Raw genomic sequence first — 26,214 nt, 5'->3', positions numbered from 1 at the left:
TATTTATTGTGTATATATGTATGTGGGTTCCCACATGAGGAGTTTAGGAGGACAGTTTTTGGGAGTCAGTTCTTTCCACCATGTGGCTGTCCCAGGAAGTAAACTCAGGGCAGACTTGGCAGTAAGTGCTGAGCCATCTCACCAACCCTAAAACCCACAATTTTTATTTATCACATAGCATCAGCATGTAAGCATTTTCCAAATAAGTCTGGAACACATGAACTGGGGATGTAGCTCAGTGGTAGATTGATTTCCTCATATGCACAGAACTCTGGGTCCAGTTCCCTACATTGCACATACATACAAACAAAACGAACAAATCATTTAATGAGCAAGTAATTGAATATTTTCTACTGGGCAGATATACCAAGATTACTTAACCAGCCTTATTGTTGAATATTCTAAATTATAATTGAATATCTTAATATGTCAAGTTGCTGGGTTTTATTTGGTGAAGCAACTTGGGACCCTGCATTTACTAGGGTAGTGGGGGGGTACCACTGAGCTTCATCCCTGAGCCTTGGTGTTTTGAGACAGGATCTCTTAACATTGCCCAAGCTGGCCTAGAACTTGTGATTTTCCTTCCCTACCACCCAAATGCTGTGTTTATAGGTGTGGACCACTGTGCCCAGCTTTAATGCATAAGGTTGTATTTGAATTTCATATTATTTGATTGTTAGATTCCTACAAGTGGGGTTTGTTGACTGGCCTCCAGTACGATCCCTATTTTAGGTATTCCTGTCCCCTACTCCACTAAATAAAGCTTTTTGTGTGTGTGTAGCCAGTAAGATACTGCAAGTATTCATGTGACGTATGAGGTCAGGTCAGAGACATGGCTCTGTCATCCCATCTCTATTGGATCACTCACTGTGGTGCAAGCAGCTGATGTGTTGTGAAGAAAGACTTCAGCCTCCTGTGGAAAGTCTCATGGTTAGGAATAAGGTCTCTGCCATCTGCTGCAGAATGAGCCAAGTTGCCGGAGAAGTGAATCTCCCAGCCAGCCTCGCCGTCACATAACTGCAGCTCTGACCAGCTGTTTGCAGGCTCCTTCATGAAAAACTCTGAGCCACAACCTTCTTGGCCAGGTGCTTCCAGATTCTTGACTGGCAGAAATTATGGGATATAAAATGTCATTGCCTGTAAACTGCTAAATTCTAGGGGTGCTTTCTTTTGTAAGAGTAATAAAATGAAGTGGGTTTAAAAAGCAGTCAGTGCTCTTAACTGCTGAGCCATCTCTCCAGCCCCCTAAAAAGGCAGAGTTATTTTTTGTTTTGTTTTGTTTTTTTTTTTTTTTTTTTGGTCTTTTTGGACAGGGTCTCCTGTAGCCCCAGCTGTCCTGGAACTCACTATGTGGACCAGGCTGGCCTTGAACTCACAGAGATCCACCTGCCTCTGCCTCCTGAGTGCTGGGACTAAAGGCGTGTGCCACCATGCCTGGCAGGCAGAGCTTTTTAAACAGATTGGTTGTCAGGACTCAGGTTTGCTTTGCTTAGCAGGGGACCTACAGGCTTCAGGGCAGAGAGACTTGATCGGTGACAGAGTCTTGGACCCTGGGACCTGTGTCTTTTCAACAAGCTGATTTATTTTAAAATTCAGATGGTTTTTATACATCCCAAGGAACTAGCAGTCACATGGGATATGGCAGTCACATACAAAGATTTAGGGTACAAAGAAACAGGTAATTTATTGGCCACAGTGTTTTCTTTCTTAGAGCTAAAAGCATGGCAAACTTTTAGCTTTTAGCTCAGTAGTGAATCTTTAACCTGGCCTAATCTCTTAGCCAGGGATAGCTGAGTTATTTGTTCAGGACAAGGAGATGAGCTAAGGGTTGTTGACCAAGACACTTTCCCAGAGAGCAGGGAGCCTGCACTTAGGACCAGGCCGCTTCCTCCTGCCAGTCTGGCGGTGTTCTGAAAGACAGGGATTATCAGAACTACTGTTTTCAGTGCCCTTTTCTTTAGCAGAGAATGTAGCCTGGACTAAAGTTTTAGGCTCATCTCACCCTAGGGCCTCGCATCCTGGTTTCCTACAATTGGTAGTGTTTCTGAACTCTTACATTGCTTAACTCCCACCAAATGCAAGAAGGCTGAGGGGCTCAGGGTGGCACTGGTCCAGCATGTTGAGGGGGATAAGGGGGCTCAGGGTAAAAGCACTGGTCCAGCATGCTGAGGGGGATAAGGGAGGGGGCTCAGGGTAAAAGCACTGGTCCAGCATGCTGAGGGGGATAAGGGAGGGGGCTCAGGGTAAAAGCACTGGTCCGTCATGCTGAGGGGGATAAGGGGGCTCAGGGTAAAAGCACTGGTCTAGCATGCTGAGGGGCCTGGGGGACTTGGGGTAGAATGCTGGTCTAGCATGTTGAGGGGGCTGAGGGGGTTCAGGGTGGAACACTGGTCTAGCATGCTGACGGCGCTGGGGCACAGGCTGGAATGCTGCTCTAGCCTACTGAGGCCATGTGGTCCATACCTAAAGGGAGATTGCACGAAAACAGCCTGACTGGACATAAAGCACCACTCCCTCTGACCGGCCTTATCAGAGCATTGTTAGCCCCTGCTTCAAAACTATGGCTCTGGAACTTACCCATGAAGGGATACCTGCTCAGAAAACAGGCCCTTCATTAGGCCCCCAGGTTCTTTACAAACACCATCCAGAATAACTCTATTCTGTACTCCCCTGCCGCTTAAATCAGTGTGGATGCTGTGCTGATTCCCACTGGTCAGTTCCCACCCGCATGGACTAATAAATGGGCAACATGGACCATGGGGGTTGGCTTCTTTTCTGCTTCTCTTTTCACTCCCTGTCCTAACCATACTCAGGACTGTAAACGCATGTAACTAAATGGTTTTTCTTTGTTTCTAAGTTTCAGGTTTCTAATTTTTCTAGTTTTATAAGACAAAGTCTGGCATAGCCCAGGCTGGCCTAGAACTTGCTATGTAGCTGAACAAGTTTGAACTCCTGATCCTGTCCCCGCCTCCAACATGCTGGGGTTATAGGCTTGTGGGCCCATGTTCATGGAGATTTCCAGCTTCTTCAGTGAATTTTTGCCATTCTAATTTTATTGCCAAGTGTCCAGTTAATTGAGATTTTTGTTATCACAATTTCAGGATTCTTAGTCTCATAAATAAACGAATTTAAGAATGGATTAAAACAGAAGCCCCAGAACAATTTTATTAGAGTATAAAAGAAAAGCCCCAGGGCAAGCAAGTTGTAAATCTCTGCAGCTGCTCAGAGGTAGAAGATGAAGAGAAAGAGAAAAAGTCATGCCATTTGAGTTAAGTCATGGAGGTCAGGCACAAGGAAAAGTTGTACCTGAGTCGCAACTCACTAAGGTGGCCAGATCCAACAGAATCCCATAGTGACTCATAGGGACTGCTCTAGGGGTTGGGAGTTCTGGGAAGGAAAAGTACAGTATCTCATTAAAGAGATAATTCTATCCAGCTCTTTATCATGCCTTAAGATGAACTCACCTTCCTAGGAGTGGTCCTGTCTTCTGAGGCAGTTCTTTGACCACGTGACTGACCAGCACCTGGATTAAGTCTTAACATTTTCAGTAGCTTAGAATGTTTGGTCCCCACCCAGGCCAGAGATTTCATCCTCTTGACCAGAAGGAACTAGTTTTCCCTTAATGAACCTTTACTACTGCTATGTCAGTAGTTATTTCTTCAAAAGCATTTATATTTTACATTTAATTACTGTGTTTACCTATTAGTGGGCGCAGGCCACAGTGTGCGTGTGGTGTGTGCATGTGTATGTGGAGGTTGAAGACAAGGTTTTTTTTTTTTTGGTCTTTTGAGACAGGGTCTCCCTGTAGCCCCAGCTGGACAGACAAATTTGGAGAGAGGTAGAGGGGAGTTTATTTTAGGACTTGATAGCTAAGAAGTAAAAAAAAAAAAAAAAAAAAAAAAAAAAAAACCTAGCCGGGCATGGTGGTGCCTGCCTTTGATCCCAGCATTTGGAGGCAGAGGCAGGTGGATCCTCTGTGAGTTTGAGGCCAGCCTGGTCTATGGAGTGAGTTCCAGGCAACTGGAGACAATACTGACAAGTATTTAGCTAGATTAACCAAAAAAAAAAAAAAAAAAAAAAAGCAAATAGGATTTTACCATTGATAATAGCCTGACTAGTTCCTAAGCTAGGTTTTTTAATGTGGTCTATTCGCTTCTACTGGTTTTGTGAACAGTTTCATGGTACACTCATTTTAGTGTCAGAGTTGTGCTAGATTCAGAGAAATGCGTGCTTAATTATTAGTGTGTGTGTGTGTGTGTGTGTGTGTGTGTGTGTGTGTGTGTGATTTTGAGACGACTCTCCCTGTAGCTACAGCTGGCCTGGAATTCACTATGTAGACCAGGCTGCCAGGATCTCACAGAGATTTTGAAGGCTGTGCCTGGGTTATTTATTTATTTATTTTAAATTTTTCCTAGCACTTGGAAGGCAGAGGCAGGTAGATTTTTGTAAGTTCAAGGCCAGCTTGGTCTATGTAACAAATTCCAGGCTAGCCAGGACTATATAGTAAGACCCTGTTATAAAAACAAAAACAAACCAAAAACTAAAAAACTTAAAAAAAAAAAAAGAAGCTCTAAGTGCAACACTGACCATGTTTTGTAAAAAGTAGAACAATTCTTTTTCTTCTTTTTTCCCCTAAAAAATAGTCTCTCTGGGGCTGGAGAGATGGCTCAGTGGTTGAGAGCACTGACCGCTCTTGTAGAGGACCTGGATTCAGTTCCCAGCACCGACATGGTGGCTGCGAACCGTCCTTAACTCCAATTCCAGGGGAATCTGATGCCCTCTTCTGACCTCCGCAGCATTGCATGACACGGGTGCACTCACATAACATGCAGGCAACACACTCATACACATAAAAAAATAATAAATAAAATAATAAAAATTAAAGTTTCTCAAAACTACACCATTGAAGAATTTTTAGGGTCAGACATATTTTGAGTGATTTAGTTCAACACACACATCCCCACATCCGATTTAGTCAAAGGTTCTGACAAATGAGCTGACATTTAAGACTGGATGGAGACTGCAAAGTCAAAGACTTGAGAGTTTTAAGAACTTAAGTTCTGGCTGTCCTAGAACTCCTGCGTATGCCTGGCTTGCCTCTGAATGTGTGACAGTCCTGCCTGTGCCTGTGGATCACAGGTTTGTGCCACCACACTCAGCCTTTGGATACTTTAAAAAAAATTTTTATATTATTTCTTTATTTCTTGGATATTTTTAACATCAACTAATCTGTGCAACAGCTGATATCTTGGGTTAATTATTTAAAGGTAAAATTATAAAGTAGATGTATGGTATGCTCTTCCTAAAGACACAAAAGACATATCTAAATATTCCAAGCTGTTTGGAAAAGGTAAAAGCCAGGTAGATAAGTTCACTCTAGACACTCAGGATTTGACAAATTTAGAGAAGCCATGTCTGATGTAGGTTTAGATACTGATGGAGCATGCAGGATGTCTGTAACTAGTGCCAGTTGGTGAGAGTTGTGTAAGATTATGTGATTCACTTATGAATCCTTAAACTGGTTAAAAAATTGTTTTCAAACCAGGCATGGTGGCACATGCTATTAATTCCAGCACTCAGGAAGCGGAAACAGAAGGATCTCTGTGAGTTTGAGGCCAGCCTGGTCTACATAGCGAGTTCTAGGCCAGCCGGGGCTACAGGGCGATCCTATCTCAAAAAGACAAAAAAGTTTTTTTCCCAGTTTCCCCCCCGTATAGCCCAGGCTGGCTTCAAACTCACTCTTTTTGCATTCATTTCCCAAGAGTTGGGCTTAAAAGAGTGTATCACTTGGTAAAATGTTTTGAAAGAAATTTCAGCTTTTAAAAATTATACATACAGGGCTGGAGAGATGGCCCAGTGGTTAAGAGCACTGGCTGGTCTTCCAGAGGACCCAGGTTCAATTCCCAACACCCACATAATGGCTAATAACTGTGCATAACTCCAGACTCCAGTTCCAGGGGACTCTGACAGGAAAAATAAGTTTCTCAGAATTCCAGAAACTCCATTCTGTATAGCTGGGAGAGGAAGTGTTACCTGGCTAGTTGTTTCCCAGTATTGTAGAAACAATGTATGCCCTGAGTCTGCAGGTGTAGCCTTTGTGGGACCAGTTCTGGCTGGCTGACTGCAGTGGGAGTGGCTGGCAGAAACACAGGATAAAGCAAAAGTCAGCTAGAGTAAAATGGAGTCAGCTTTACCATTTCAAAGCAGAGAGTAAATCTGTTCTCTTCTGCCTCTTCTGTTGGGGCCTCAGTGGATTTTGTGATGCCCACTACATTGGAGAGTCTCTTCTCCTCTGAGTCCATGCATTCAAATGCGAATCTTTTCAGGAAACATCTCCATAGACATATCCAGATATGTTTTTATTAGGTATCTGGACATCCTTTAGCCCAGTCAGATTGATATAAAGAATTTATCATCACACCATTGCTCTTGCCATATTCTGTGTGTCAGAAGCCGTCCTTAGATTCCAATCCAAACTCAAAGGGAATCTGAGCCAAGAATTGGGGATCATGGGAAAACTCTGTCAGAAGCTGCCTAACACAGGCAGGTGCAGCCAGCAGAAATGCTTTATATGTCTTAATTCACTCAATCTTTTTATTTTTTCTATAGTTTGTTTTTGTTTTTTGAGACAGGGTCTCCCTGAAGCTCCAGATGTCCTGAACTTGATATGTGATCTCACAGAGATCTGCCTGCTTCTGCCTCCCAAATGTTGGGATTAAAGGCATGCACCACCATGCTCAGCTGTAAAAAGCTTTTTTTGGGGGGGGGGTGTCTTTTTGAGTCAGGGTCTCCTAATAGCTACAGCTGGCCTGGAACTGGAACTAACCATGTAGACCAGGCTAGCCTCAATCTTACAAAGATCCGCCTGCCTCTGCCTCGCCAAGGAGTGTGCCACCACACTTGGCTTATTTTTATTATTTTTTAATTATGTCTATGTGTGAGTACCTGTGTGTGGGTATGTGCATGTACATGCAAGTGCATGTGACTGGAGAGGCCAGAAGGGACATTAGATTCCCTAGTGCTATAGTTACAGATATGTGGTGGTTTGAATGAGAATATTCCCCCATAGACTTCAAGTATTTGAATATTTAGTCAGTTGGTGGTGCTGTTTGGGGAGTATAGTTGTGGGCAGGGGAAGAGCTGAGGGCTGATCGCCTTAGACTCCGGATTCTTCTCAGAGGTGGACAAAGAATTGAATACCCAGAGATGAATGAAATAAAGACTCAGAAAGATGTGGTCTGGCTTTTATCGAGTCCAAAAATGAGGAGCAAAAGCTAAAGACTCCCTGTGGGGTCTCCAGAGCTGGTAGACCTCCAGACGACTGCTGGGCCAGTTCTTTCGGAGCGCCCCTCTTCCCACACTTTATCTTTTGGCCCAGATGGCTCCAGCCAGGACAGAGACAACTAAACAGATAATCTTGTCTGACTGATGGTCTTGTCAGGCCAGTAGTCTGATTTGGTGTGTGGTCTTGTCTTGACACACTCCATCAGTTAAGTGAGAATGTTTTTGCCTTTCGTCCTTCTTAACTTTGCCCTAACTGCCCACCCTTAGCTAGCTCCTCACAGGGTCATGGAACCTTTAGGAGGTGTGGCCTTGCTACAGGAAGCATGTCACTAGGGGTGGGCTTTGGAAGTTCTAGCCTTGCCCCACTTTGAGACACTTACTCTCTCTGCTTCTTGTGCTTGAAGTTATGAATGCTGAGGTTTCTGCTCTTGCCGTGCCTTTCTGCCGTGACAGACTCCTCAATCTGGAGTCCTAAGCCCAATAGATCCTATAAGTTGTCTTGGTCATGGTGTTTCATCACAGCAAAAGAAAGGTAATTAGCACAAGGTAGTTGTGAGCTATCCAATGTGGGTACTGGGAACTGAGTTAGGTTTCTTTGTAAGAGCAGTACATGTTCATAAACTGCTCTCGCAAAGAACCCAGGCTTAGTTCCCAGCACCCATATCTGGAAGCTCACAGTCACCTGTAACTCCAGCTCCAGGAAATTCCATGCCTACTTCTGAACTCCACCAGCATCTGCACACACACACACACACACACACACACACACACACAAATTAAAAATAAAAGACATCTTAAAACACACATAATACCCTCAAACCCCAAATACTTACTCACTGTCAAGTGGGTGCTTGGGAAAGTACTGTATTCTGGGGACCATAATTTTAGCCCTCTAGTGAAAGATGAAGTGCAACTTGAGAAATTTTTGAACAATGTATTCAATTCATCCACTTGGCTGTTATTCATTTAAACTTGAACTCTCTTCCTATTAAATGGTCCATGATTGAATGTTGTGATGATATTAGAAAATAAGCAATTTATAAAGCTTTTGCACAGATTTTAATTGAGCTGACAACTTTGACTTTATTACCTGCTTAGCAATCAAAGCATTCCCTCCACTTAACACATGATGTTGAAAATAATTTTGCAATATTTCCAATTAGGTTCCTTTTCACATTGCATTTGCATACTCTTCATCACCCACAGAATGATGAAATGATGTTTTATGTTTTATTAATGAATATGGGCTGTGCTCTTCCATTTGGGTCACTCATAGCTTATCATGATTTGATTTCAGAAATACTGAATTCAACACCCTACAAATTATAGAGTAGCCAACCTCTCCAGATGAGCCATCACGGAGGGTTAAGTAGCCAACCTCTCCAGGTGAGCCATCACGGAGGGTTAAGTAGCCAACCTCTCCAGGTGAGCCATCACGGAGGGTTAAGTAGCCAACCTCTCCAGGTGAGCCATCACGGAGGGTTAAGTAGCCAATCTCTCCAGGTGAGCCATCACGGAGGGTTAAGTAGCCAATCTCTCCAGGTGAGCCATCATGGAGGGTTAAGGGACCTTTTCTTCCCTTGTACAAATCTGTAACAAGCCAAGCTTGGCAGTTCATTTTAGCTAAGCAGGGTGAACCGATTCACAAGTTTATTAGTAAGAAGTCTAGCCGGAACTCAGAGAAGGCATTATGGGAATGAAGAAAAGATGAAGATAAGCCACACAGTTCACAGCTACATTACTGAGTTTATAATTCACAGATGGAAAACATAATTGAAGGGAAACCTTGTTTCTTGTTTTAGCAAAATATTTTTTAAAAAACAACCAATCATGTTCTACTTTCAATTCTGCTAAATAATTATGAAGAGAATAGGTTCTGAAAGGGGCTGGGGAGATGGCTCAGAGGTTAAGAGCATTGGCTGCTCTTACAGAGGACCTGGGTTTGTTCCCAGCACCCACACGGCAGCTTTCAACCACCTGTAATTCCAGTTCTAGGGGTTCTGAAGCCCTCTTCTGGCCTCCATGGGCATTACACGCACATGGTGCATTTACATACATTCAGGCAAAGCACTCACACACATAAAAAGACAATAGGTTGCAAAAAAAGCAATGTATAAGCTGGGTGTAGTGACACACACCTGTAATCCCAGCACCCAGGTGGCAAAGGCAGGAGGATCACCACAGGTTCAAGGCCAACCTGGTCTACATGGTGAGTCCAGGCTGGACTACACAGTAAGACCCTGTCTCAAAAAAGAAAAAACAAAAATAGAATTTGGATACCAGCACACACATGGTGGCTCTTAACCCACTTGGAACCCCAGCTTCGGGGGATCCAGCATCTGTGGTCACCTTCACTCATCCCGACACGGACACACGGATACACATGCATTCATGGTGTACTGAGAGCATCAGGAAAGTAATACCTACCTGGGAAAATCTATTACATCTTTTGTTGTTCTTTGAAACAGTCTTGTTATTAGCCCATGTAGCACATGATGACCTGGAACTTGAAGCAATCCTCCTGTCTCAGCCTCTCTGGGGGCGGGACCGCTAGTCTGTGCCATCAGACCAGGCTTAATGTTTACTCTTTTTTTGTGTTTTGTTTTTGTCCTTTGGTCTTTTTGAGGCAGGGTATCCCTTAGCCCCAGCTGTCCTGGAACTCACTATGTAGACCAGGCTGGCCTTGAACTCACAGAGATCCGCCTGCCTCTGCCTCCCGAGAGCTGGGATTAAAGGTGTGCACCATCACACCCGGTCCTTGGGTTTTGTTTTATGAGACAGGATCTTGTTATGTAGACCAGGCTGGCCTCAAACTCATAGAGGTCCACCTGCCTCTGCCTCATGAGTGAATGAACTATTCAGTTCTTTTTTTGTGGCTTTTTTTTTTTTTTTTGAGACAAGGTCTTTCTGTAGCCTCAGCTGATCTGGTACTTGCTATGTAGACCAGGCTCACAGTCTCACAGAGATCAAACTATTTAGTTTTCATAGGCATATGGACTACCAATCTACTGCTAGATCTGTATAAGCGCAATCATTAATTTCCTAGAGCTAAATCTGAGAATTTCATGATAGTACCATTTAGGCTGTTTTTAATGTTTATTGTGTTGCCGTGGAAATGCCCCAATGATTTATATGGTTGTCAGAACTTTTTTATTTGCCTCTTAGAATTGTAAGACCTTCCTTTACAAAAGTGCTCATTTTTATGTTTCTAAGAAACCAAGGTAGATAGTCTCCAAAGAATATCATCAGGGATTAAATAAAACATTAGCATAGACAAGAGTTCACATTTGACTTCCGAAGATGCTCTGTGGGTCTAAATGACTCATTTTGACAAGCTTTGGTAGCCTAAAACCCGGGTCAGCTTCCTGAGGGCTGGGATTACAGGCGAAGACAGGCTTTCTTCTCTTCCTCCTTCCTCACTCACTCTCCCAGCCATCCAGACAGGGTCTCTATACAGCTCTGGAAGGTCCTCAAACTTGTGGTAATCCTGTCACCAGCCTCCCAAGCACTAGGATTACAGCATGCACTAGTTCCTACCCATGTCTGGGTACCTGGGCCGATGGAACACCACCTGTTGACCACCAAGAGGTAATGCAGAGTGTCAAGTAAGCCAATGAGCAGACCCCTGTGGTCGCACTTCTGGAAGTTCTAACTGGGCTCTGGCACAGGCCTTTGTACTTTCTGAGCCTCACAGGTGATTCTGATGGTTTTGGGGCCTGAGAACAGTGACTCTCTAAGTCTGGCCCCTGGAACTGTGTTATTAGCTGCATCTGGGAACTTATTAGACATGCAAATTCTTAGGTCCACCCAGTGGACTCGAAGTGGGAACAAGCAAACCCTCCTGGTGATCTCGATGCTGGGTGGGCAGTCCCCTGGTCTCTTCGGTGGTTCCAAATGGATGCCCAAGTTCTGCTCTTTTCTGCAGTGCTAAGGGAACAGTACCTAGTCAGCCACTCCTCCCTTGGGGTTTTCTTACTCTGTGTGTGTATCTGTGTCTGCGTGCACGCATGCATGTTTTTTAAGATGGGGTCTCACTATATAGCCCTGACTGACCTGTAACTTGCTATATAGGTCTTAGTTTTGTAAAAATATTTATTAAATTTTATTTTATGTGTATGAAGGTTTGCCTGCATGTATGCAGGTGCACTATGTTCATGCAGTGCCCATGGAGGCCAGAAGAGGGTATTAGATCCTCTGGACCTGGAGTAACAGGTGATTGTGAGCCACCCTGTAGGTGGTGGGAATCAACTCAGGTCCTCTGCAAGACCAGCCAGAGCTCTTAATCTCTGAGCCATTCTCCAGTTCCCAGACTTCTCTTCCTGTTAGCGTGTCTGAAGAAGTGTGCTTGGTGTTCTAGTACATTTTCTCAGAAGTCCCAATTTGACTGATAGATCATAAGTTTGTTGTAGTTCTAGCTGAATACATAGCCATGCTCAAAAATAAGAAAAAAATCAGTGGAGCAGATATTGTGTACTGAATTCACATGGAATCAGATGGAAGAGCGACTCAGAACATGGCTAATGTAAAGACCAATATCACTGTATGGATCTGTGGCCAAATGGGCCTTGTACCTGCAGCCTGCAACAGTCTGCAAAACTAGCCACGGCACATCTCTTATCAAAAGAGACAGAGCTCTGGAAAATTCTTTGAGTACTGGTTGGTGTTGTGACTTTCTTTGACACTGTCTCTGACATTGTGAATTCTAAACAAGCCTGGTCTGGAGGAAGATGAGGCCATGTGGAAAAAGAACCAAAGGGCCCAACTGACAACTGGCCATGCCAGAAAAGAAGCAGAGCTATTTAAGACTGCCTAATGAGACTAGCCAATTGCCTGTGTATCTGGCAGCTGACCACAATGTGTGAACAAGCCCAAAGAAGACTGCTCAGCTGAGCCAGTCCAGACTGCTGAGCAGGAATAACAGTGAGCAGGACGGCTGGATAGTTTGAGATGCAGCAAAAGCACACGAGGAAACGCCTACAGCTTTCCAACTTCCCCTTTGTTCAGGCTTTTTTTTTTTTTTTTTTTTTTTTTGAGACAGGGTTTTACTATGTAGCTCTGGCTGATCTGAACTCACTGTGTAGAATAGGCTGGTCTCAAACTCACAGACATCTGCCTGTCTCTGCCTCCCAAGTGCTAGGATTAACGATGTGCATCACCACATCCAGTCCTTTTCTTTCATGTTTTATTTTCTGAGACGGTATAGGCCGGGTTGGCCTTGACTCCCAGCAGTGCTGCCGCTCCAACTCCTAACTGCTGGGATTACAGGTTTGTGCCACCCTCCTATGCTTAGGCAGTGCTTCTTGGAAATGTCTGCCAGGCTCCAGTGGTGTTTGGGGCTGGAAGGGCAATGACTGTGTGTCTGAAGTCACCTGGGAGAACTGAAGGTCATGGAGCTCAGGAGTATTTCCATGAAGGATATCCAGGGAAGTGCAGTTCTTTCTTCTAGAAGACAAATCATATGTACAACAAAATAACTGAGTAGCATTTCCCAAATATCTAAGAGAAGTTTGTCCTTTCCCAGAAATGATCCTTGTTACCTACTGTTGCTGCTATGAGGAAGAGCCTTACCAACGGGCCTGCTGCTAAGCAGAACTCAGATCCGCGAACAAGCCCAGCATTGCCCTGTAAGTCACCATTGCCTGTACCTAACCTTTGCTCTAGGGGTGGCTATAAAAAGATAATGTTTCTTCCCCTGCCCACTTCGCATTTTGGGGGGTGGAGCCCAGGGCCTTGGGCATACCTGGCAACCTCTCTACCACTGATCCACACCTCCAGACCCACTTTGACCTTTTGAAGAAGACACATGTCCACACAGGTCTGGCTGTAAATTGCAGGCAAACCCTCCTTTACAGGGTCAAAATAAGGAAATAAGATCAGAACATCTTACAGGTTTGCAAAATCAATCTGTCTCACTAGCAGGAAGTGAAACCTAGTAGCTTTATTATTTAAACTTTTTAAATGTATTTATTTTATTTTTAATGATATGTCTATGTAGATTTGTGTGCATGTGAGTGGAGGTGCCCAAGGAGGCCAGAAGAGGGCACTGGATCCCCTGGAGCTGGAGTTATAGGTTACTGTGAAACAACCAATGTGGGTGGTGAGAACTAAATTCAAGTCCTCTACTACAGCAGAACCAGTTCTTAATTGCTGAGCCATCTTAGATTTTATTTTCATATTTATTTATTTATTATTATTATTATTTTACTTTTGGTCTTTTTGCGACAGGGTCTCCCTGCAGTCCCAGCAGCCTGGGACTCACTATGTTGACCAGGCTGGCATTGAACTCACAGAGGTCTGACTACCTCACCTCCCAAGTGCTGGAATCAAAGGCATGCACCACCATGCCTGGTCAGATTTACTTATTTTACCAAGGTGAAATTCACATGAGGAGTTGTGTGTGATGGTACATGCCTATAACCCCAACACTGTGGAGGTGGAGGCAGGAGCATCAGGATTGCAAGGTCACCCTTGGCTACACAGTGAATTCCTGGCAAACTTGGGCTATATGAGACCCTTTCTTAAAATCACTCAGAAAAAGCCAGGTATGGTGGATCAGGAGGCAGAGGCAGGTGGATCTCTGTGAGATCAAGGCCAGGCTGGTCTACATGGTAAATTCCAGACCAGTTGGGGCTACAGGGAGACCCTGTCTTAAAATGACAAACAAAACAAAGCAAAAACACACAAAAAATTGGGAGCACCTGGGAGGCAGAGGCAGGCAGATATCTGTTCCAGGCCAGCCTGAGCTATATAGTGAGACCATATTTCAAAAAAATTGACAACAAAAAACCTATACAAAAAGAGGGTGGGGGAGGGGAGAGAGGCTAGAGGGACAGCTCACTTGGTAAAGTGCTTGCCTTGCAAGCATCAGGCTTTGAGTGTGATCTTTTAAACCCACATGAAAAAAGGGGAAAAATGCTAAAAATAATGGGGAGCCATCGATACTTTTTTTCTTTCTTCTTTTTGAGACAGGGTCTCCCTATAGCCCCAGCTCTCCTGGAACTCAGTATGTAGGCCATACTGTCTTCTGTTGCCTGCCTCTGCCCTCTGAGTGCTGGGATTAAAGGCATGTACCACCACACCTGACTCATAGACTTTAAACAAAGAAGATAGGCCCAGTTGGAGAATGTGGTCTTGATCTGGGTGGGAGGTGATGGCTGAGGCAAAGGTGCACAGGCTGGTGACACTGGTATCTTACTCGATATTTGAATCAAACACTTCTGTTTTGCTTTAATTCTGCCTCTTAGAGGCAGAAGGCTGAGTCAATCAGCTTGTACGTTCATTTAGTGGCTCCTCTTTCATTTACACCCTATTAACCCCAATTTCCACTAGTGTCTCTTCATCCCCTAGAGAAAAAAATATAATTGTTTTGTTTTGAGATGGTGTCTCACTCTTTAGCCCATGCTGAGAGGGAACGAGAAACAATCCTGTCTCAGCCTGCTGGTGCTGTAATTATAGGCAGGAGCCAAAAGACTAACATTCCAGTCTAAGGTGGTTTTTGTCAGGTGTTATGGTTAACCCACCCTCCCTCCCTCCCTCCCTGTACTTTTGTCAGGTACAGCACAGCAACAGGAAAACGACTTATATACACATTGTACGTTCTTTCTTTACCGACTCTTTTCTGCCCTCTAGCTCTTCAGAGGACAACTTTCGGGGGTCAGTTTGTGCCTTCCACATGGGTCCTGGAGCTTGAACTCAGATCATCAGGCTTGGCAGCAAGTGCCTTCACCTTTTGAGTCATCTCAGCAGCCTCAAAGAAATTCTTTTGTTTTGTTGTTGTTTTTGTTGTTTGGAGACAGGGTCTTGCTATGTAGCTATAGCTGCCCCAGAACTTTCAGTGTAGACAGTCTGGCCTTGAGCTCACAGATCTGCCTACCTGTCTCCTGAGTGCTGGGATTAAAGGTGTGGCCTATTATGCTCAGCTTTATTTTTGGTGGTGTAGGAGTTGAATTCTGGTTGCAAGCATTCGAGGCAAGGACTCTGCCACTGGGCTATTTCCCAGTCCCAAATTTTCATTAAAGAAATTAGTGTGTGTGTGTGTGTGTGTGTGTGTGTGTGTGCATGATGTGTGGGTACATGCATGCCATGGCCGACATATGGAGGTCAGACAACCACTTTGTGAAGTTGGTTGTCTCCTTCCACCTTTATGAAGGCTCCAGGGATTGAACTCAGATTGTCAGGCTTATGTGGCAAGTGCCTTTACCCACTGAGCCATCTCACCAGCTCCCTTACCGCTAAATTTTGTTTTAAATATCAAACAAACATCTCACATCCTGCTGTGAAGGAGTGTTATCATACTCTAAAAGATGTTTTGGAGGGGCTGGAGAGATGGCTCAGCGGTTAAGAGCACCGACTGTTCTTGCAGAAGACCCTGGTTTGAATCCCAGCACCCACATGGCAGCTAACAACTGTCCATAACTCCAGTTCCAGGGGATCCAACAGCCTCTTCTGTCCTCTGTGGGCATTGCACGACATGGGTGCATTTACCTACATGCAGGCATATAACAACACTCATATACATAAAATAAAAATAATAAAATATTTTTTTAAAAAAGATGTTCTGGAAATAAGAACTATTATAGTTTCAACATAAGATGTACCCCAAGGCTCATGTGCTGGAGGCTTGGTCCTCAGCTGGTGTGTTACTAAGGACCAATTGGATTATGAGGATGCTAACCTGATGTATTAATCCATGGGTGAATTCACAGTTGGTGGGTTAGTAGGAGCTATGGCCTAGTTGGAGGAAGTAGGTCCCTAGAGGTGTGACTTTGATTTTTTTTTTGACATGTCTTCCTGTTTAGCACAGGCTGTTGACTGATACTAACTATGTAAACAACAGTGGTTTTGCTTCTGGTAATCTCCTGAGATTACAGGAATGCACAACCACACTGCCTTCGATGGTTGTGTCCAGTCCCTGCCCCTCCTTCTCAGTGTGCTTCTGGCTGCCATGAGGAAGAAGTTCTGCTCTGCTAAATGTTCCCCACAGGCCCAGAAACAATAGCACCAAGGGTCTGTGGAATGAAGCCTCTGTAACTGTGAACGAAAATGAGCTTTTTCTTTTAGGTTGATGTTGGGTACTTTGGCTGTTACAATGCAACTAATATGCTGACAGCTGTGGTAGGTGGGGGGGGGCAAAAGCCATCGTCCCAGGAAGTGCTGCTGCAGACCGCACCACACCGCTTGTTTGCAACAACATCTGCACTCTCTCCTCGGACGTGTGCACAGAAGACTGGACAGCCCTAGCAGTGCACAGCATGTGAGTGGCGAGGTGCAGTCTTTTGAGACGAGGGCTTCCTTGTTTTAGGAATCCTGTGCAAGGTCCACCTCCCTTCCTTTGGCTGCCTTCAAGAACCTACTGTGAGGTGTGCACTTTTCTACTTCCCAGCGAATCAGGATCTTAATTTGCTCTTCTCCAGGGCCTGTAGGTTGCTAATCTCTGGGAAGAACATCACCCTCTCAGGACTCCTGCTGCAGTTAAGGGAAATACTAGCTTTCGAACAAGTAAGTCACTAAATTTATTCAGGCACAGACATCTACTTTAAAGCTGTGATGGCTAATCTGGGTGTCTACTTGATTGGATCTGGGATTAACTGAAGTGAGAGAGCTCTTCTTGATTGGATCATCTGAAGCTGGAAGACACACCCTAAATGTGGGTGTTACCCTCTGATGGCAGCTCTTATAAAGGGCCATGGCAGAGGAGAACGTCTGACTTCTTGCTGCTTGCCTTCTCTCTAGCTGGTGAGTTCGTCTTGCTGCTGTAGACTGAAGACTAGCTGATCTTTTGGAATTCGTCAGATCTTCAGCACCAGGTTGGGACTACTGAGACATCCAGACTCGTAGACTGAGCGACTACAGATTCTCAGCCTCTCCAGTGTGGTGTAGCCATTGTTGGACTACTTGGACTCATTCCTGTGAGCTAAGCTGTAAATCTCTATCCGTATATATTCATTCTACTGGTTCTGTTTCTTTGGAGAACCCTAATACAAAAGCTTTAATGAATGCAGCATGGTTTTAAAGAGGCTAATTTCCAGTAGCCTGAAAAATAACATTATGATGAATGTGAAACAAGTGAGGGAACATTTACGTCAATTAAAAAGCTCAGTTATCTTAGGGGAAGTCGTACTTGTTCTCTGCATCTTCACCTGATTAAGTTTCTCATTTTTTAGAAATTTATTTTTATTTTACATGTATGAGTGTATTGCCTGCATGTATGTGAGTGCACCTGTGTTGTGCAAGGCCATGGAAGTCAGAAGGGGGCTTTGTATCCCCTGGAACTGGGGCTTTGTATCCCCTGGAACTGGAGTTCAGGATGGTTTGTAGCTGCCATGTGGGTGCTGGGAACTGAACCTGGGTCCTCCGTAAGAGCAGTCAGTGCTCTTAACCCCTGAGCCACCTCTCCAGCCCCAAGTTTCTCATTTGTTTACTGGTATATATACACGTTCCTAGGCGCGCATATGTGTGGAGGTCAGAGATCAACACTGGGTCCCTTCCTCAATTGTGCTCCACCTTATTTTTTGAGTCAGTCTCTCTCTCTGAACTTGGAGCTCTTCAGTTAAGCTAGACTGACGACTGGCTAGTGAACTCCAAAGCATCATCATGTCTCTATCTCCTCAGCCCTGGTGTTACAGACACATGCTATGGATACAGGGGAAACTGGGGTCCCCTCTTGGGGCTCTTAGTCTCAATAAAAGAATTTAAGAATAGGGGCTGTAGAGATGGCTCAGTGGTTAAGAGCACTGACTTCTCTTGCAGAGGACCTGGATTTTATTTCCAGCAACCACATGGCGGCTATGAACCATCCTTAACTCCAGTTCCAGGGGAATCCGAAGCCCTCTTCTGACCTCCGCAGCATTGCACGACACAGGTGCACTCACATACATGCAGACAATACACTTATACACATAAAATAAAAATAATAAAAATTAAAAAAAAAGACTTTAAGAATGGATTCAAATAGAAGCTTAAGGACAAGTTTATTAGAATTAAAGAAAAACCTCCAGGGCAGGCAAGTTGCAAATCTCAGACGCTGCCTGGAGGAGGAGAATGGAGAAAGGAAACAGAAAAAGCCATGCCATTCGAGCCAGTACGAAGGTCAGCCACAAGGCCAGGAGGGGAGCTTTAGAGAAAGAGTGAAAAACCTGAATGTTGGGACAGTCCAAAGTGTTAGGGAAAGCGTGCTTAGGAAAAAAGACAAAAGGAGAGGTTACGCTTATTTGAATCTTCAGAAGTGGTCCGATTATGAAGCTGCATATCTTTGGCCCAGTGAGCTACTGCACCAGGAGGTGGGGATCTAGGGCAGGAAAAATACAGTATCTCATTAAAGAACTAATTAGTCTGCCTATCTTGTACAGTGAACCCACCTTCCTAGGGGTAGTCCCATAGCCAGGTGACTAACCTGGCTGGGAACAGTAGGTCTCCACCCAGGCCCAAGATTCTTTTCTCTTGACTAGAAAGAGTTTTCTCCAATTGCTACTGTAGTAGTACCACACTTGTTTTTTTAAGTGGGTCCTGGAAATATGAACTCAAGTCCTCATTCTTGATGGCAAGCGTTTTATTGACTGAGCCATTTCCCCAGCCACCTGTTTGTTTATGAGACAGGATCTTGCTATATACACCAGGCTGGCCTCCAACTTGCAATGATCTTGCTGCCTTAGCCTCTAGAATGTTGGGATTACAGGCCTGCACCTGATATTAATCAGAAAAAGAATCCAAAGTAGCACTTTAAAATGGGCAGCTTGGAGGGACCTCAGAAAGGAAAATAGGGAAGGGCCACAGGTTGGGTGGCCAGCAACCCTACTTACCCCTCACCTAAGGGACATTTATTGCAAAGGGACTTAATGATAAAACACAATCAGTGTATTCATCCCAACACCACAAATGGTATAAATAAAGCTACTGAAATGTGATCATAATTTTATTGAAAAATATAAACTCACAAATATATTAATCTTAAAGCAGGCACAGTGGTTCACAGCTGTAATCTCAGCACTAAGGAGCTCAGGCAGGAGAATCACAGTGGGTTCCAGGTCAGCCTGGTCTACACAGTGGGTTCCAGGTCAGCCTTGTCTACACAGTGGGTTCCAGGTCAGCCTGGTCTACATAGTGGGTTCACAACAGCCTGAACTCCAGAGTGAGACCCTGTCTCAAAAACTCAAGAAAAACTGGGCAGGCCTTTAGTCCCAAGCACTCAGGAGGCAGAGGCAGGTGGATCTCTATAAGATTGAGGCCAGCCTGGTCTGCGTGGCAAGTTCCAGGTCAGCTGGAGCTATGGGGAGACGCTGTCTCAAAAACAAACAAAAGCCAAGAAAATGTTAATCTTAGAGACTAGGAATTCTCTCAAAAATATTTGAAATGAGGATCTATGGGGCATGCGCTCTCTCTGGGCGCTTGGGGTCCCTGCGCGCACTCTCGGGATGGCAGGGCGGATTCGTAGGTGTGTGCGTGCTCTCCCGCTGTGCGTCTGGAGGAAAGCTGGTCTGGTCCCGTTGGCTTCTCCGTGTCTCTATGGGCCTCAGGCGTGGTGTGCGTGGATATCTCGGGGTTGCTCCGGGCCCCTGGATCTTGGGGCCCCTGCCACACCTGGCTAGTCGCTGGTGGGTCTGACCACAGGCATCTCTGGCCGCGGCTGTGGATGCCCGGCAGGCTTTTCCCGGCAGCTCGAGTCCCGGGTCTCTGGTGCAGACAGCTTCCTCTGCTACTGAAGCATTGTTCAGCCGAAATCCCGTCTCTATTTCACCCGTGTACTCTTCCTCAGGATGCAAGGTTCCTGGCCACAGAACCACGCAGGGAAGAGTACGGAGATGGCGAAAGCTAGGGTGTCCGTGGGTCGGTAACAAGGGAGTGTGCCCCCCGGAGAGATTGGGCCGCTTTATTGTCTGCAACCCAGTTCTCTGCAGCCCAATTCTCTGCAGCCCAAATCTCTAAGACATTTATACCATGGGGGTAGTGGTAAAAGCTTTGGCTGTTAGATGCTTTGTGAGGCACTGTATTTATATATAGAAGTGGGTTTCTGCCAGACTACTGTCTGCTAGGAAAAATTACAGGAAGACATGGTACCTGTTAGAGCCAAAGGCCATGTTTATGTTATAGCATTTGTGGCGGACACTTCAAAATGAGAGACAGGAAAGATGCCAGGAAGACACCCCACTATGAAAGGAGCCCGCAGCACATAAACCCGAGCTGCATGAGCTGTCCGGTGTGAAGGGGCTTCCACTTTGTATAACAGAGGCTCCCAACAAGGATCAACGGGGGAGGGGGGGAGGGATGGGGAAGGTCACTGGAGGGTTGAATAAGAGCAAAATGTAATGACGTTATGTATGAAAAAACCATAAGACCCAATCTTTTTTTTGAGACAGGGTTTTACTATGTAGCCCTGGCTGACTGGCTCAGCTGGAACTTGCTTTGTAGACCAGGCTGGCCTTCAACTCATAGCAATTGCCTCTTTCTCCTGTCTCCTTAGTACTGGGATTAAAGACGTGTGCCACCACACTGGGCTGAAACCCATTACTCTGTATACTAATTAAATTAATTATGCATATGTATGTGATTATGGCAAATTTTCTTCCTCCCTGACGTCTATTGCACTTTTACGAAAACTTTCTCTTATTATATATGTGAAGAGATGCCTATAAATATGAAAGTGAGACTGGAGAAGCGGCTCAGTGGTTAACAGCACTTGCTGCACTTACAGAGGACTAGCATTCACGTGGCAGCTCTCAGTTCTTGTGGTCTCTGAGGTCACTGTACCCACGTGGTGCACAGGCATACATGCAAGCAAAACATTCATACACATAAACATAAATAAATCTTAAAAAAAGAGAAAGTACACAAAAGTACAGTATTTCAAACAACCTAAGTAGAAAGCTGCACTGGGTCTATTTCCCAGCGTTCTTAGCTGTTAGGCTTTTCTGGGGGGATTTTACATGTTCCCTGAGGTCTCCATTTTCCTTGGCCTTCTGACATTTCCCTCAATCCCCCCATTACCTCATCTCTCTATACAGTCTTGTAGGGTGCTGACAATCAGACTTCTAGCATCTATAACAAAATATTCAAGATCATCTCATTTCTCCACTCAGATGCTACCAGCTTTTAAATTTTATGGTAAATTAATCTATCCAGTATCAAGGACCAGCAACTGCATCAATTATAAGTGACTGTAGCTTTACCATCCCTGCAGGGACCTGACTGTTGCCAGACATTGCCTATTTAAGACCTGCACATTTTCAAGAGAGGCAAAGACTGGCTGATTTTTCAGAAATCAAATTATCCCATGTTAAGACCAGTATTTTTGTTTATCTGCTTTATTAGACTCACTGTCTTGTTACTTATACCTGCCTGCAGCTTTTATGAGTTCCCACTCAGTTCCAGGGGGGTAGGGGCTGAATTATCTTGCTCACACTTACGACCATGTTTCCCGGCACAGCAGGTGTCCAACCAATGTCTTTGAATGAAGTGAGTGTATTATTTTTTATTTTTTGGTTTTGTTTGTTTTTTGAGACAGGGTCTCCCTATAGTCCCAGCTGGACTCATTATGTAGATCAGGCTGGCCTCGAACTCACAGAGATCAGCTTGCCTCTACCTCCTGAGTGCTGGGATTAAGGGTATGTGCCACCATGCAAGGCATTGTTATTCTTAAAAAAATATTTTATTATGCCAGGCGTGGTGGCACACGCCTTTAATCCCAGGACTCAGGAGTCAGAAGCAGGCGGATCTCTGTGAGCTCAAGGCCAGCCTGGTCTACATAGTGAGTTCCAGGACAGCTGGGGGCTACAGGGAGACCCTGTCTCAAAAAGACCCAAAAAATATTTTATTATTTTTATTTTGTATGTATGAGTGTATTGCCTGCATGTATGTAAGTGCACCCATGTCCTCCAATGCCTGAGGAGGACAGAAGAGGCCATCAGATCCCCTGGAACTGGAGTTACAGACAGTTGTTAGCTACCATGTGGGTGCTGGGATTCGAACCCGGGTCTTCTGCAAGAACAGCCAGTGTTCTTAACCACCGAGCCATCTCTCCAGCCCTGGCATCATCACCATCACCATCATCATCATCATCATCATCATTATTATTATTGTCTTTTTTTTTTTGAAGCAGGGTCTCCCTGTAGCCCCAGCTGTCTTGGAACTCACTATGTAGACCAGGCTGGCCTTGAACTCACAGAGATCCTCCTGCCTCTGCCTCCCAAGTGCTGGGACTACAGGCATGCACCACCATGCCTGGCTGGCATTATTATTTTTAGTCTAAGTAATTTTATCGTTGCCTGCCTGAAGGAGAGGACCTAAAAGAATTCTATTTGGTGAAATATTTGGACACAAGTTGGGACAAGTTATTGATTTTTATTTTATTGTTACCATTTATTTACTTTTTTGGTTTTTTAATTTTTTATTTCATGTGTATGAGTGTTTTGCTTACATGTATGTGAATGCACCATGTATGCAAACTCATGGAGGCCAGAAGAGGGTGTCAGAACCCACGGAACTGCAGTTACTGACACTTGTTAGCCACCATGTGGGTGCTGGGAACTGAACCCAGGTCCTCTGCAAGAGCAACCTGTGCTCTTAATTGCTGAGCCATCTCCCTTTTTTTTGGAGACAGTGTCTCCCTGTAACCCCAGTTGGCCTGGATCTCACTGTGTAGACTAGGCTGGCCTCAATCTCATGGAGATCCACCTGACTCTGCCTCTGAGTGCTGGGCGCTATCACTCTTGGATTAAAAAAAAATCTATCTATCTACCAATCATCATATATCTATCATCTATCTATCTATCTATCTATCTATCTATCTATCTATCTATCCATCCATCCATATCACCTATCACCTATCAATCCTCCATCATCCATCCATCCATCCATGCAGCTACCTATCTATCATCCATCTATCATCTATCTATATCATCTATATCAATCACCTATCACCTATCAATCATCTATCAATCCTCCATCATCTATCTATTTATCTATTTATCTATCTATCTATCTATCTATCTATCATCTATCTATCTATCATCTATCTATCTATCATCTAATCATCTATATCAATAACCTATCACCTATCAATCATCTGTCAATCATCTATCAATCCTCCATCATCCATCCATCCATGCATCTAACATCTATCTATATATAGCTATCATCTATATCAATCATCTATCATCCATCCATCCATCCATCCATCCATCCATCCATCCATCCTCCATCTAATTTATATTTTTTCCGGTAGGGTCCTGTCCAGGCCTTCTAGTGCTGAGATGACACGAGTAAGTCACCACACCAGGCTTTAAAACAAAACGTCAAAAACCTCCTTCCCAGGAAGCTTTGACGCACACGTCCCCATCCACCTGCTCCGCTCTGCAGTCCTGGGGCGTTCTACTCTTACAGGAAAAGGTAATCCTTCCTCATTCTGCAGTGGAAAAGGTTCTGGGAAGAGTGGCGAAGGTACCCTCACATTCTAGAGTGCGCACCTAAACGAACTCACAGCCATTCTGCACACGGACTGTTACCTTTTCTCCAGGCACTGAAGTCACCTGCTCAAGGTCGCTGCTCCAGCTACGGCAGGCTTTAACCCACTGGCCTCACTCGCCACCAGGTGCCAGTGCTGTGCACAGCCTTCGGAGCACGCGCCATGTCCCCACCAAAGCAAGGAACGCACAGTCCCGGCGCAGGCCCTCGGGACGGAGCACCGGAAAGGACCTGTTAGGGACAAGGGGTCCGAGGCACCGGAAGGGGGCGGGCCGAGGAGCCCCAAGACGCCAGAGTGGGTGGGGTGGGGAAAAAGGGGGAACACCGGAAGGAGGCAGGGTGTGCCTGTTTGGGCGAGAACCGGAAGCAGGTGGCTGGGGTGGAGGGGGAGAGAGTCCTGAGGGGAGCACGTGCGCGAGGGCGGGGCATGACACAGGAAGTGGGCGGTATATGGGCGGAGTCGGTCGGGACGCTGCCTACATAAGTTGCGCGCTGTTGCGAACCTCCGCACGAGCCGTGGAGTTGGAGGGTTTCTTTATAGTCCGCGTGGGCTTGGCAGAGGGCGCAGGGCGGGCCGGGGGGAGGCCGCGGAGTGCGGGTTCACGCCCGGGTCTCGCGCGCTTTCCGAGGCAGCCGGGGAGGTGAAGCGGAGCGGCGGCGGGGTGCGGCTCCCTCCGCGCCGGGTCCCCGCGGTGGTCGGTCGCCCCTGGCGTGGCCTGCTGCGGGGCTGGACGAGGGTGGCGGGCAGGGCCTGTCGGGCTCGGGCTCTGCGGCGCTGCGGGTGTGGGGGCGGGGTGGAAGCCTGGGGCGGAGGTGAAGTGCCCGGCGTCGCGGTACCTGGAGCCTCTGGTGCGGGCACTGGATGGGCTCCAAGTCGCTTTGGTGTGCGTGGTTGTGCGGGAGTACGAACCCACCGGAAGGCAGCTCGCTGCAGATTGTGAGGACTTGGTGCTAGTGTCCCGGAGCTATGCGCTCGGGTAGCCCTGGGTAGCCAAACTGACAGTTTCCGCAGGTTGAGGGCCGGCTGGGTGGAGGTGCAGGGAAAGAGGTCCCAGTGTGCAAAGTGGTTTTCGTCTTTTCCCCGTGTGTCGTCTCTTGAGCACAGAAACTCGGAGGAATGAGGCGCTCAGAAGCCATGTCTTGATTGGAACTAGAACAACTTCAAGCATTCCTATGCTGTAACTTTGGCCTGTTATAGGCTGACTTCATTGGCTAGTGCTTGCCGCCAATTACCTTAGTACGGGCATGAAAGTACGCTGCCTGAAGCACCCTTATGTTTTGAGCTCATTTCTGTGGAATAGCGCTTTAAGAAAACCGGCTTCGACCTGCTAGAGAAGTCAAAGCTGGCTGTGCCCCATTACAAATCTGTGCTTAACGGTTTTTCCCACGATCCTTCAAGCTTCGTCTGTTTCAGTAGTGCAACACTCGTTATCCCCTCTTGGTTACAGGTCACCTTCAGGACATTCAGAGAAAGGAAGAGTGGGGACTATGAAGTCCGCCAAGCCCCAAGTGAACCACAGTCAGCACGGGGAAAGCCAGCGGGCCCTGAGCCCCTTGCAGTCGACTCTCAGTCCTGCTGCATCTCCTTCCCAGGCATATGAAACCTATATTGATAATGGACTCATATGCCTTAAACACAAAATTAGAAACATCGAGAAAAAGAAGGTAAACTCATCCCCCTCCGCTCCCTGCATATGCATGATCATAAATTAGGGTTAAGGAGTTGACAATTTCTTTATATCAAAGAACAGGTCCTCCTGAAAATTTAACTGACTTTGGAATTTAGTTGTCTGGGAACAGTTAAGCACCCAGGCTAAATGTTTGTTTTATTTGCCAACCCAGCTGAATAACTATTCGCAGTAATATTGTACATTCTGCTTTTTGAGAAACTCGGAAGAGCTTGATATTTTAGGGCCAATTAATCCCGTGAGTGTGGTGTTAGTGTTTGTCTTTCATGGGGCCTAGCCTCCTAGCCTGATGTTTTAGCTCATTTCCCCTGTGACTTTCTGCAGCATTTGATATTGCAGCACAGTCCCTGCAGTCGTTGGAAGTTTTTCCCATGAGCCAGAAAATGTTTCAACGTTAATTTTTGTGTTGCTGTGTATTGGTTCAAGATTGGTGAAAGTACTGTAGATAACCTTATAAAGAGACTTGGGGATTATTAGCAGCCTAACACTACAGTAAGTGCTGCCAAAAAGATCCAGATCATTTCTCATTTCCTGAGTCATGTAGCCTGTGAAACAGTTCCGCAGGAGCCGCTGTTGTGTCATGATTCCCACTTGCTTTAGACAAGAAGGCTGAGTGTTAACTATTCTCTTAAACCCATGCTGAAGACCTAGTAAAACCTTAGGAAAGTTACTTTTAGTGGACAGCTGTGAAGAGGTTTTGGTCTGGTTGGCTACATCTCTCCTCACTCCCTTCTGTGTTTTAGAAGCTAGGACATTAGTGCCGAAGGGTCAGTTGCATCTTTTGAAG

At 45.5% G+C, this 26,214-nt stretch overlaps 1 protein-coding gene across 13 annotated transcripts in view; it reads left to right on the top strand.

The window, feature by feature from the left end:
• Positions 1-23,458: 23,458 nt before the first annotated feature.
• Positions 23,459-26,214, top strand: part of Caprin2 (caprin family member 2) — a gene marked incomplete at its 3' end in the record, with an annotated part of 49,673 nt that continues 46,917 nt past the window's right edge. For 3 of the 13 annotated variants that reach the window (XM_017796533.2, XM_017796532.2, XM_017796530.2), the window contains 1 exon segment: positions 24,510-25,404. In XM_017796533.2, the coding sequence (XP_017652022.1) occupies positions 25,228-25,404 (177 nt within the window). 13 annotated transcript variants of the gene reach the window in all.

The sequence above is a fragment of the Nannospalax galili genome, unplaced genomic scaffold, assembly GCF_000622305.1.
Source record: "Nannospalax galili isolate Female #2095 unplaced genomic scaffold, S.galili_v1.0 scaffold710, whole genome shotgun sequence".
In the NCBI taxonomy this organism is placed as follows: domain Eukaryota; kingdom Metazoa; phylum Chordata; class Mammalia; order Rodentia; family Spalacidae; genus Nannospalax; species Nannospalax galili.
Note: the sequence above shows the minus strand (reverse complement) of the source record. Positions and strands in the feature narration are given on the sequence as shown.